At 41.9% G+C, this 13,460-nt stretch overlaps 1 protein-coding gene across 1 annotated transcript; it reads right to left on the minus strand.

Moving 5' to 3' along the window:
- Positions 1-205: 205 nt before the first annotated feature.
- wnt3a (wingless-type MMTV integration site family, member 3A) lies at positions 206-13,191 on the minus strand. Its single transcript, XM_030074562.1, has 4 exons — positions 13,070-13,191; positions 7,136-7,377; positions 1,097-1,362; positions 206-945 (listed from the first exon to the last, which is right to left on the minus strand). The coding sequence occupies exons 1-4, from the start codon at positions 13,189-13,191 to the stop codon at positions 466-468; spliced, it is 1,110 nt and encodes a 369-aa protein (XP_029930422.1). The 3' UTR covers positions 206-465.
- Between the last annotated feature and the right edge of the window lie 269 nt (positions 13,192-13,460).

A 13,460-nucleotide genomic window follows, 5' to 3' on the forward strand; every position in this document is an offset into this window, starting at 1 on the left:
TAAAAGTAACTACACAGATTTTCACCAATATGGTGCTTGTCAACTGGACACAATTAGCTGACAGTTCTCCTCTCCTATATCAGGACACGACCCCTTTCCGTCCCTGCAAGTCATGACTCGGCAACCCCATCCTGCTCCTCCTCATCCATCGTCATCATCGTCGTAGACATCAACATCGCTGTCATCGTTATCATCGTCCTCGCTATCAGCACCTCACAGTTCATGTGGATGATGCTTCCTAATATCAACACCTACTCAACTGTTTCGGTAAATTAGGGCAGAGACTGGCTCTTTTTCAGCATCACAGCACAAAACACAAGGCCATCTTGTCCGCCATTGGCTGAATCCACAGTCAGGTCAGACGGTTTCAGAGTCTCTCATGTCCAGTAGGTAAGTTCTTGTATTTGCTCCTCTACCGACTGGAGTCTTGAAGTTTTGGTGAGAAGGGAAGAAAGCCAGATGTCCCTACTTGCAGGTGTGCACGTCGTAGACTCTGACACACTCCTGACAGCTGACGTAGCAGCACCAGTGGAATATACAGTGGCACTTCTCCTTTCTCTTCTCAGTCCGGGTGTTGTGACCTCTGCCACAGCAGAGAAGGTCACAGCCGTCTATGCCGTGGGATGTCAGGTTGCAGGTGCGATCGCGGGTACCAAAGGAGCCGGTTTCAGGGTTAGGATCGCAGAAATTTGGCGAGCTCTCATAATAAACCAGGTCACGTTCCGTTGGGGGTTTGAAGTAGTTGTACTTGGGTCGCAGGGTCTCCACCCATCCACGGGACTCCTTGTGTTTCTCCACCACCATCTCCGATGCGCTGTCGTACTTATCCTTCATGTAATCACCGATTACCCGGAAGTCAGGCTGAGACCACCAGCAGGTCTTGACCTCACAGCTGCCCGAGAGGCCGTGGCACTTACACTTCAGGAACATGTTGTCATTGAGGGACTAAGAAGAAGACAAAAACAGGGAGATAAGTGAGAGATAAGTGAGAAACCAATGTGTTTAATTGAATTTCATTACCCAGTAAGCACTACCGCTTTAGCAAAAGTTGGAGAACAGCTAGAAAAGCTTTCAGAAAAAGATCACATCAACTAACCGTTCTCCCTGCTTCATTGTTATGGCGGTTCATGGCTGAACGTGCATCGGGACGGTTCTCCCTTGCATCAGCAAACTCCCGGGACACCATGCTGCCAAACTCTACGTCCTCACTGCAGCCGCCCCACTTCCATCCCTCACCAGGGGGGCCCTTGTGGCGTGTGTCACATCCACAGATGGTGGCTGAACCCTCAGCACAGGCACGGGTCACTGCAAACGCCACTCCCGCCGAGGCAATAGCGTGAACAAATGCCGATTCTCTTGTTGCTGGGAAAAGAACCAGAGAAAATTAAGATCAAGCAATGTGGAGGCTAGAGTAATTACTTTCAGGATTAAATCTGTAGAAGAGTTGCGTCATATACTAGCCAGTTATTAGAATGAGGTGTATCCATAATTGGATTAGATCACTGCCTTTTATTTTAATACATTTTTCTCAACCTAAGTCACAAAGTTTTTACATATAGAAGGTAAATGCAAGTAGTTAACTATAGATAGGGCCCATCAATAGTGCTGACTGGGAGATGTGTCTCCTTCTTGGAGACCAGGATGCACCGGTGTGCGGGTTCATCCTGCCCAGACATCAATCCTCCTGTCTCTGAATAAGGCCAGCAAGACCGCTGTCTCTGTCTGACATAGCTGACTGATGACTCAGAGGGATCAGGAACTTCCAGAGAGATGAGAGGAAGAGACAGACCTGACAGGCCTATAATTAAGAGACTCAATTAAGCTTTTGAAAGGTTAGGAAATGGCCTCACACTAAAGGGACAATTCAGAGACACAACAGGGAGATGGGCCTGTGGAGCGTTCAGATATGCCGTCCTGAAAACACTGTGATACGCCTCGGTTTGATACAAGGGGAGCTACTGGAGACATTCCATGCTTCAGCATTCCCCACTTTAGCAGGATTCATTATGACAGGGAGGCTACCTTGAATATATGTACTTGTATGGTCTTGCACAACCACAAGAAAAGGCAGAGAGCAAGGGAGAAAGATAGAGCAAGAGGGTTGGAAAGACCAGGGGTAAACATAAAAGGAGGTCATATATGAGACAATTAGCAAGAGAGTATGGAGTGAAGTAGAGGGGGTAAACCATGAAGACTGACATTTGGGAATGATAGCAAGGTGTGTGTGTGTGTGTGTGTGTGTGTGTGTGTGTGTGTGTGTGTGTGTGTGTGTGTGTGTGTGTGTGTGTGTGTGTGTGTGTGTGTGTGTGTGTGTGTGTTTGTGCATGTGTTTGTGTGTGTGTAAAGAGCAAGAAAGATTTCGGAGAAAGAGAGAAAAGAAAGAAGGGAGGAGTATAAGAAGTATAAAGCTAGAGGGAGTATGAGCTCCTCCCTTGCAGCAGGTTCCAACCAGTTTGAAGACTAAAGGGCATTAGGAACAATGATGCAAGAGAGAGCTCTACTGGCATCCTCCAACACACTCAACGGCATACACTTCTACTTAAACTCTCAATATATTTGAATTTCTGCTCTCCTTTCCATTTTATAGCATCCAAACTATACATCAATGTAAATGTCACAGATAAATAAATCAAAGTACTCATCACAGTATATGCCTTTGTGCTTTGTCTGATTTTCTCAAGTCAAGTTTCCAACGAGCTCATTTAGTGACTAGAAGTATGAGTTGTGCGGCTAAGTGGTTGTGTCAAGTCAAAACTACACAACTTCATTGTCTGGAAGCCAATGAAATGTTGGTTAAACTATTAAAGGATTTATGTATGTACACCTATCAAGTCAGAGGCAGCTACATGCAAATATACATTGTACCATCATCTATAAAACAGACACAAAAGTAGACTTAACAATTTGCTTCTTGTTATTTGGTGATAAAGGTACCCTATATCTATAGAAGAATTTTTTGGGGAAGAAAATGTATTTCATTCTTATTTATTTATTTATTTATTTATTTATTAGGTTATTTATTTTACAGTTGTTTTTTGTTTTTAATAAGTAAGTCCAAATAATAATAATAATAATAATAATAATAATAATAATAATAATAATAATAAGTCCAAGTGATTCTAAGATGGTGATGTGTCTATCAGTGTTCCATTTAAGTCACTCATAAGGAATTATTTTATTTGCATTTAGAACTAATTAAATCAATAATCACCATTTGTAAGAATTTAGAGGCTGCTGTGGAGTACAAGACATCATCAATGAAGAGATTGAATTTAGAGTGCTCAACCGAAATGCCACTCTTATTAGAAGTCTGAACAGAAGTGGGCCTAAAATAGAACCCTGTGGTATGCCTTTGTAAATTGAGACACTACAGATTACTGATGAAGATGCTCCAGAGTAAACGGAGCAAAAGGATGAGAACATGAGAGGTAAAAGATTATTATCCAGGGATGAAATAAGAAGAGAAACCAACTGAAGGAGCACACTGGCATTAGTGCCAAGCAATGATGCCACTGACCGTTAAACTCTCAAACTCTCAAATGCAGAGTGGAAGTTCAGCAACAAAATATTCCTTTTGAGTTTATGTAAATTATGTAGCCTTGATTTTCTTTTTTAACACATGCATGAGCACTACACAGGATTATAAGGTGAGTACTAGTCCCCACAACTTCACATAGTGAACCTTGTGCTTGTAACAAGACAATGTGAGCTGGAATTGTAATATAAACTTGATTTTGATTTTTGAGAACTTCTAGCTTTGCTTTAGTGTTTTGATATATTTTAATTAAGCAAAAAACAAAATGTGTTTATCAAGCTGTGTGTAAAAATCAAAACTCTTGACTAAGGTGGTGTTTTAAAAACATGTTGTTCTAATACACCTGTAATTGAATTTACCTTTGATTGCCCTGCAAACACAAGCTCTCATCTTAGTTGCACCACTTTCCTTGGTTTTAAGACCCATTTATGGTATTTCAAGACACTTTCTTCCGACAATGCTCCTCCACCAAACTTTGCCAGACCCTGGCAGGGCAAGTGGTCCTTACAACCTGCTGGGGGGCTGAATCCCCTATTGTGCTGCCACTGTCACGCTGTGTTAGTCCCACAATGGCCCCAGATATTTTATATGAAATTTGCCCTGGCCAGTGATTAGTGGGGACCAAGTTAAGTCATAGCAACAGAGAACTATGCGTTGGCTGGACCCTGCTTGTCGGCAGACGGGGAAATCCCTATTCAAATGGTTTAATAAAACAATCTAAAGGGCGTGTGAATGGGGAAAAGCACTTTTTCTCCTGCTTAATCTCATGGTTGCGAAGATATTGTGCTCTGAGCAGTGCTCAGCAGGGAGTGGGGCTAAGGTCCCCCCATCAACTCCATTTACCACACCCCTTCTTTCTTTCTTGCCCAGAGTTAATGATATACCGGTGTGCTAACCTCCCTCCCCCAGCATGGAGAGACATGCATCTTATGAAAAGCAGAGACCTCTTAGCACATCCTAAATTGTTACACTTTCTCATCCTCAGGTCATGGGTCGTAACCCGTGCCTCTGACCTTTTCCCAGTTGGTTAAGATTGGCTTCAGTCTGGATGGTGTAGCTAAGCTTATTTAAGGTGGATTTCCTGATTCACTGAATTTGGGAAGTTCAGAAGTGCTGACAGTTTCTGTGTGAATACATCACATAATGAGGGACTGCTAAATTATAGCTACAACAATTGATTGTAGTATGAAACTTGCAATTACCTTCACATGCTTTACATATTACATAATAGGATACACCTATGACAAAGTTATTTTAATGGTTTTAGCGAAATTGTGACTAACTGTGCATGCCTTTACCTGCATGGTTCGTAACACCTGTGAAACTGTGACTGTCCTCTTTCTGTAGAAATGCTGCCCCTACTAATGCCAGTACATGTGTCATAAACTATTGCCTGATTATGACCATATAGGTAGGTGTTCTGTAAATACCAAGTGTGCCGAAACAGCTCTGGGATCGGCTCTGTGGACTAAGAACACCTGCACAGCCTTCAGTTGCCTTTCATCACAAGCAGATTCCAGCGGTGCATGTTTTGACACTTTGGTTAATGTAAATTAATGAGTGCTGACGCAGACATAGCCTAGAGGTAGGGCTTGTGTTTTGGGGTGTGGAGAGAGAATGAGACTGGGAGAGAGACAGACCATGTGTAAGGAGAAAGAGCACACGCGCACAGAAAGAACATTTTGTAGGCAGAGGTTATTTAACTCTTTTGTCTCGTTGACAGCGTTTGTGTTAGGGTGTGCATGACAGTATGCACTCACATGGATGCATGCTTGTGTGTGGCCACTGATTGCATTTGTGTTAGGCATGAACACCGTGTAAAGTATGAGAGGAGACAGTGTAATAAAGCTTTTCCAAAGGCTGTAAAATCTTTTTCATTCAATCTTCTATTTTTTGCACTGTACTCAGTTCACCAAACTGTCCTTTCTTCATGATCGATGTCTGGCATTCTTCTAGGACTAGGTTTAATCCATGTCTGTAAAACAAGCCCCTAACTACCTTGGGTAAAGACGAAGAGAATGTGGGCAGTAATGGGCTAACTGATAGGTGCTAAATCTCTGAGGCCTATTGCTTCTAAGACCTACTATTCCTTTAAGCCTCTCTCTAAAAAAGGCAGGAGGAAACCAACACACAACAGTCTGCATGGCAGACAAACAGACACCAGTGAGGACAATGGCCCTGTTGCACAGACAAACACAAGCATCAGTCAAATCCAATGAAATGGATGCCCTCTCCTACTAAGCCCTATCAAAGGCCTGTGAACCCCTGAGTCACTCTCCTTGGCCTCTGACAAAGGCACTTAATCCAGCCACTTTGACCTCTCACATTATTAAGGGCCTCAGTGACCTTAATCCAATCAAAATGATTTACTAAAGCCCAGTAGTTGCCTCCTCTTTCCACTCAGTGCTTCTGCAATTTAGGCCGTGGAGGGCAGGCAATGGGAGAGATGTGATGGCATTTTGCACCACAATAGGGCTTGGATTGTGAACCCCTATCGTTACCCACCTACTTGAGCTCAAGCCTCCTCTATCAATGTAACAACTGGCTCAAGAGTTTATTAAAAGCAATTGCCCCAACTAACCTCCTCTCCCCCATGGTAAGCATCAATCTTGTCTAAACTAGGTGACAGGTTTAGACCCCCTACTCCCACCCCTAAGTTTTGTGCTCATACTCAGTTTAGTGGCACCTAATCTCAGAATCACCAGGCAGCAACACAGAGGAAGAAAATAAAACACCAAGAGATTCAATCTAGTTTTCTGTGTTTTAGAAATAACAGTGCAAACATCTGTGCTCAGGTTATTGCTTATATAGGAATTTGATTTCCCCATATAGTCTGAATACACTGCAAAAATATAATTTTTTTTTGTCAGTTTAAGCTCAAATAGAATTAGAGGTCCCATTGTAGCTTGCAGTTTATGAGCATCTCTGCAAACCACGTGTGACTGTTTGTTGCTTTAGCTTTGTGAATTGTATTTTCAAATTGATAAATGTGCAGAGGGGCACATAAGGAGCTTGAGCCCACAGTTAGACCAAAATATACATCTGTAATCAGCACAGAATATAAGAGTAAAGATCTATTTTGGAAAAATCCACGGTGGAGTCAAAAGTCTTGTGTAAAAGGCACTTCAGAGGAATCCAACATGCTGAGGAGGAACAATTGAAGGGGATTCCCTTCTAAAGAAAACTAACAAGACAGAACTCACTCTACCTAATTGTGTACATTATTTCATGCATACAGGCTGACTTCTGGCTTATTTAGTCTCTAAAGTATATTTGGACAAGGATTTGAATGACGATAATGAATGACGCACACAGTGAGTGCAGGACTTCTGATCCAAAAATATGGCATGAGGAATAGACTCTTTTCAACTGAACAGAGAATTTAGCAGCATGGAAAAAAATATCAATTTGACTTTCCCAGTTTCAGGGGTTTTTCCTAGACGAAATTAAGAGCAACAGCAGTGCTTTTTGGTGAAAGCGGCACGTTCAGCATGACTATCTTTTTCCAGAATCGCTGACTCCACCTTTAAAAATACGCCCCTGGAAATGTGGCTGTGTTAGAATTCACATCAGAAGCACTTCTTTGCTGTGCAGCATTACCTCTATCTAACACTGGTCCAAAAATTGCCAGATTGTCGTTGATTGTGGTGCAGTTCCAGCGCCGGCCTCTGAACTGGTGCTGACACTCCTGGATGCCAATCTTCACCCCCTCTGCCACACTGGGCATGATTTCCACGTAGTTCCGACAGAAGCGCAGCTGTTTGGGCACCAGACCTGGGATGCTGCCACACAGGATGGGTTGGGTGCCCAGTGATGAGTACTGGTGGCCCACTGCTAGTGACCTATAAGGACAGGGGAGGTCACAGTGTCAATGTATAGCCATTAAAATTACAAGTTCTCCACTGTGTGTCTGTCTGTCTCTGTCAGAGTCTGAGTTTACTTACTGATTTAATTTTATTCAAGCGGTGGAAGGACTTTCTTCCTGGGATACAGCATAATTTTGTGTCTGTGTATGTTTGAGTGTGTGTGTCACATCAGATGGTACCATTAGGCATCAATCCTTTATCCCTTCAACTACCCTCTCCGTAGACACCTGGCCTTTGTATGTATTGAAATTGCAGCCCTACTACCACAGAGGCAGGCAGGGTTGCAGTCAGACTAAGATGAAAGTCACAATGCACCCAGAGGACTTCATAGACCTTAGGTTGACAACTTGGAAAACGACACCTTGTTATTAACTGTCCACACACTTAACAGGCCCTCAGCTTAGGGTAATAAGAGTGCAAACCCTACATTGAAACTTCAGAGTGTGTATTAAGGGTAACTCTGAACCCATCCCCCTTCTCCTTTGAGGAAGGTTTTCGGGGATACAACAAGTGCAAACTTGGTGGTTCACTGATTATATCTCTTTCTCTCTCTATAGATCTATTTTCTCCTTCCTATCAATTAGAGCTGTTTACAACTCGTAACCATAGCAATGGAAAATCCATTGTATCATTGCATGTTATGTAATTAAGGCAATTTTAGGAACACTTTTGCTGTGCTGTAATTGTAAATGTAAAATCCTAGCCCGTTCGTCAGTCTGTGCGCCTGGAGTGCCTTTGGCTTTCGGCATCAGACAAAGACTTATTCAGGTGGAAAGGGGACACATGGGTTGTATGGCTGCCTCTCATATGATCTGGATGCTATGGTCTGTATTAGGGAAGATATCAACATGTTGCTGAAAAATTAGCACTAATGTCTGACAGCAAATAATATTGACCTGAATCACTGACCTGAACCATTTGTCACGTAAAAGAAATACCACCATCGAAATTTTGACAACTGATCACCATCATGGTACAGACAAATTATTTAATAGCTCAGTTTCTATTATCATTGGCAAAGTCTGTGCAAAGTAGCTACAAAGTAGCTTGTTGGCAGTCCAGACACATCCTCATTTCACATCAACTGTCTATGGGAGACCGAGCACGGACGATTAATCAGTAATCTGATGATTCTCCTGTGAGTGATGGGAGCATGATAACAGCTACTTTTGCACAGAGGCAAAGCCAACGCAGGTGTGAGCAGTCTTGCGCTGCAAAATTAGCTCACTATCTTTTGACCTGCTCGCTGTTCAAGGACTAATCGCTGATCACAACAAGATTACCAAACTCCCCAACACTGACCTGAGGCTGTTTTTTTTTTTTTGGTCTAATCCAAGGTCTAAAAACACTTCCACCGCCAGATGACCCTTGGCTGTTGGCTCTTGTAAACTCTGCAAACACACTGACCTTGAGAAGCTTGCTTATTTATTGCAAATTAAAGGCCATCAAGTATAGTGCCATTTAAAAATGATTTTGGAGATTTATTTTAATTTATCTGCTGTCAAGATGTCTGTAAGCATCAGTTGACCTGGTAAGTGATCCCATTTAGTACTTTCCAGAGTTTTCCCTGGGGTGTCACACTCAGTTGAACAGACTTTCATCCCTAATTTCTTCAGGCTAGTTAATCATAAATGAAGCATACAGTAAACGAGCAATGGCAAGCTGAAAGTGACTCTAAAGGGAAATGCATTTGTCTGTATTTTGCATGCAGTATCCAGCAGTAAACATGGACACTCCTGTTACAAACTGACCTCTCTTTGGCCCTTGTCAGTCCTCACCTTGAGGCGTTTGGCCGAACACACTCACAACAGAAACCTGAGTCCACATCACAGAAACCGGTGCAGACATTTGCCCCCAAAATATGCATAAATATCCATGTCTGAAATGTAATAAAAACCCATCTACAAGAAATGAGCAGTTCATCATTGCAAGTGTGACATGATTATACATTGTGGGAAGGAGGGGAAGTGGAAATACATGCCGCAGGACAGCTTTTTTTTTTTTTTTTTAACATATTAGTCCTATGTCAAACTAGTCTTGAGTTTCCTTTTCTTCCTCCTCAGTTACTGTGGTGACAGTGTGGGGGCTTTAAAAAAAAGGGTGCCTTCGGGGTTTCATTGCATTTTCATCAGCTCCATATTTAAATATGCTGGAAGAGTTTTGCATTGGTGATACAGCTCAAAATATCCCAATATGTCAATAACAGAAAACACTGCAGAATGAAGGTTCGAATTCTTATCAAGGCAGGAATGTGATGACAAAAATGCTGGATTTGTGATTTGATTTGTTGCTGTTGCTCTTGGCTTACAGGTGTAAGAATGACTCTGCTTTCACTGCCAGCTCACTACACCTGTGAGGGTCTGCATGTGGCTGTACCAGGTTATCAAGTTAAAACAGTTAAAAAAAAAAAAAAAAAAAAAAAAAAAATCAAGGTTAGATGTTTCTCAGCCTCATCAGACCTGAGCAGAGTGAGTCAGTGTGTTTAGAGTGATCCAGTCATCCATGTCTCTGTGTCTGCCTGAGTCTGCCTAGTGGGCTGACTAATCCATGCCACCTCTTCCTGTGTTAGGAAATGGCCTAAGAGTGGAGGCAGGGCATGTTTCACCACAGATGATTTATGATTTTTTTTTTACAGAGCTATTGCATGAAGAACATTGTTGTTGGATACCAGGTATAACAAATATTTAACTACAACTGACTGTATTTTATGTGTTTTATGGGTTTTAGGCATCGTACTGACTGTTCCCGCATCCGGGTCTCGTTTGGTGCAACATAAACGATTCAATCTCATTTCTAAGGAGGAATCCACCTCTGGAAACATTCTCCATGCCAAACTGCCCTCCATAGCAATCTAGATTCAGCAACTGTGCAGTCAACAGAACAGGGACTCGCACATTTTGCCAAAGACATCCTTAACGTTGTTCAGTGTTGCCAAAGAACACTTAAGACAAACATGTTACCAATAAATGCTTAAGCAAAACATATATCATATTCAATTTTGTCTCAGTATAGATTTCCCCCGTCTCATCTTAGTGTATCCAGCCCAGGTTTAATGCATATTTCAGCAAGCCCAAGCAGGGTACCTTAGAATTACCACTTTACTCTTGGGCCCTGGGGCCTTGGAGCCGACTTTGACATCAAGAGAGCATGTTTTGGAAAAGGAATGTGCGGCAAGCTTTCACCTCCAGGTATTTATCTTCTAAGGTGGGGTGGACTAGTGAAGGAGGGGGGTAGCAGCCAGGCTATGTCATGGCAGGTCGAGAAGAGGCAGACATGAACCTGTCCTGGTGCAGATCCATGTCCTGCACCGATCCCCAGAGACTACTGTGGAGCAGACGCTGAGCTCGATACAGCTCTGATGACCACTCCAAGCTTGAGCTCACCAACCTCTATCAACAAAACACCCCAAACTAGTTTTCTTGAAAGGGTGTGATAGATCTTGGATAGCTGACAAGTTGTTTGCAAACAGAGTGTGAGTGCAGGCCAGCTCACTGCACTCCACAAGGAACCACGCTATTTGAATTGGGCTGAATTGGGCTTGAGTTGCCATGAAACAAAAACTACATCACTAGTCTTTGGTGAGCTATTGCAATGAAAACAAAGTCCTGTATTACGTCAGGTATGCAGAGCTCAAAGGTGACTTCATCTCTGTGCTACTTCGCCTGTTATAGCCAGAGAATGCATTGCCAGGCACCCACCACAGCTCCTGTTCAATTTATTTGCCATTGTTTTCCTTTTGCTGTTGCACTCTTGCCTACTTTTGAATCAATGCTCTGACCCACCCACCAAAAGCAAACGATAAACACATTTGATGAATTTTGCCACAGGGTTTTTTGCCGTGACAAATTATGGAAACCTGCCATCGTTCTGTGTAACTCATGACTAGTTGATACCTTGGCCGTACAAGAAAGAAATGAAAACGACAGCTCTTAGTGATTCTGAAATTCGAGGCCCTGACTGAGAGTTGTTAGCCAGCAGAGCTACAACATGGCATCCGCACTGGCATCTGAAAAGATGTTGGCCAGCCAAACATCATCGGTGCTGGACTTTGTTACCCATATGAACTCATATCATTTTCACTTAGAATCAACACTGAAAAAACTGAGTTTTGCAGGAAATGAACAGAAATCTTAGAAAATTGCATAACAGAATTATGAATGTAAATTATTATAATTTAGGTCATTTTTTTTCCATCTGCTGATCTAGAGCGCCCACTGTTACAGGCTTTCTGGATCTCCCTCCAGCTGGGCATGTAATTAGTTTCTCATTGGTATTACCACCATGGGACCCATTAAGGCAACTAGATTAGGATAAAGACAACCCCAAACACTGCACATTTTATTTAAACTACGGATTTTTAATTTTTTTATTTATCTAGTGCAATAAAGGCTATTTTGATCAGCATCCAACAACAACATCTGACAGACTGAATGAACTATTTTTCAACTCAAAAAAAAAAAAAAAAAAAAAAGAGAGAGAGAGCTCTTCCATCATTGAAACAGGATACCACAGCCAGTTTATCTAAATGACAACAAATGACATAAGTGGCAGCCTATTCAGTTAGCATCACTGTCATCTGCCAACTGAAGAATAATTGCTGTTCGAGTAATTATGAAGGGTGTTAGTGCATGCACTGCCAGGAGTTATTGCAACTGAATCATAAAAGATAAATGATGCAGGGAAGACGGCTGTTAATGTCGGTGTCATGAAAGAATCCTCCCTAAAACTGTTCGTTTTTGAACAATGTGAGAAAAATGAAATGGTTAATGAAAGCAATGCATGTCATTGTTAGACTGTGATATCCTTATGCTGCTGTCTGCTGTATGTCAGGCTGTTATGGCCTTGGCAATCAAGCCTTACTGTCTCATTTACTCGAGAGTGAAGAAAAAGCCCCAGTCTGTCTGTGCACATGACAGAAAAATGAAGTCTAACATCAGCTATTATAACATTATAATTTTATGGATTTTATAAAGCAGCTCTACGTTTAGCATCACAAGCAAGGACCTTTTCATTCTTGTTCTGTACCAGTGGTCTCAAACACACACACACACACTCTCTCACACACACACACAGTCATAGGAAAGCACACAAATTTTTTGCACCTGCTGCAGTTTGAATATGAAAATTGCTTGTTGTCAAATTCTTCTATAATGAAAAAACAAAGTTTGGATTCTTCAAGATTAATAATGATAATAATAATAATAAATAATAATAATAATAATAAAAAAAATAGAAAAAATAATTTTATAAAAGGGTCAAGCTGCTGTAAGATCTTTTTACCCCCCTTCCACTCCGCAAATAAGCAGCCATAGAAGTTCGGTTTTGGTGTCTGTAAGCCTGTTTTCTGCTCTAGGCTTTGAAATCAAAAGCGTCATTGACTCACGTGTTGTTTTTTCTCCTTGAATTTCACTTGTGTGGCCATCAAGCCATCCTGCACCTCAGATGGTCAACATTCATATCAAATATCCCCTCGCACAATCAGGCGGACACAATTTCACACACAGCGAGTTTGTGTAAATATCAAGACATGAATACTGACAACCCAAACTAAAAACCTCAATGAAAATGAAGTGGGCTGTATAGGAGCGCATAATCAAAATACTATAACACAAAAAATTTAGGAAATTAAGTCGCGGTGTGTCCGGGATATAATGAAAATAAAACTTACCACCAGATTGGATAACTTGCCATGACATGCGTAAGCCCACAGAGCAACAGGAAACATCCAAGGTATATCATCCTTAAAGTTTCGCAAAACATCTCCACTAGAATGCCTACATGCGCGCACATACACGCACTGTGCTTTTTTTTTTAGTGAGCAACAAAAAAACCAAAACCCTAATCTGCACGGAGGGGTCTTTATTTCTGTCCCCTGAAACAGATAGACAATCTATCTTTTGCGACTAGTCGTGGCAGAACTCGGGAGCCAAATATTAAAAGTTAAAAGCTGCTTGCTTTTTTAGGACCCAATCAGCAGGTATTGCCAAAGGGGGAATTCTGATGATACTGTTCCCTCTGTTCCCGAGTCAGGCAGTTTGAACACAGACACTAGAATGAGC

This window comes from Myripristis murdjan, chromosome 17 (genome assembly GCF_902150065.1).
Source record: "Myripristis murdjan chromosome 17, fMyrMur1.1, whole genome shotgun sequence".
In the NCBI taxonomy this organism is placed as follows: Eukaryota; Metazoa; Chordata; class Actinopteri; order Holocentriformes; family Holocentridae; genus Myripristis; species Myripristis murdjan.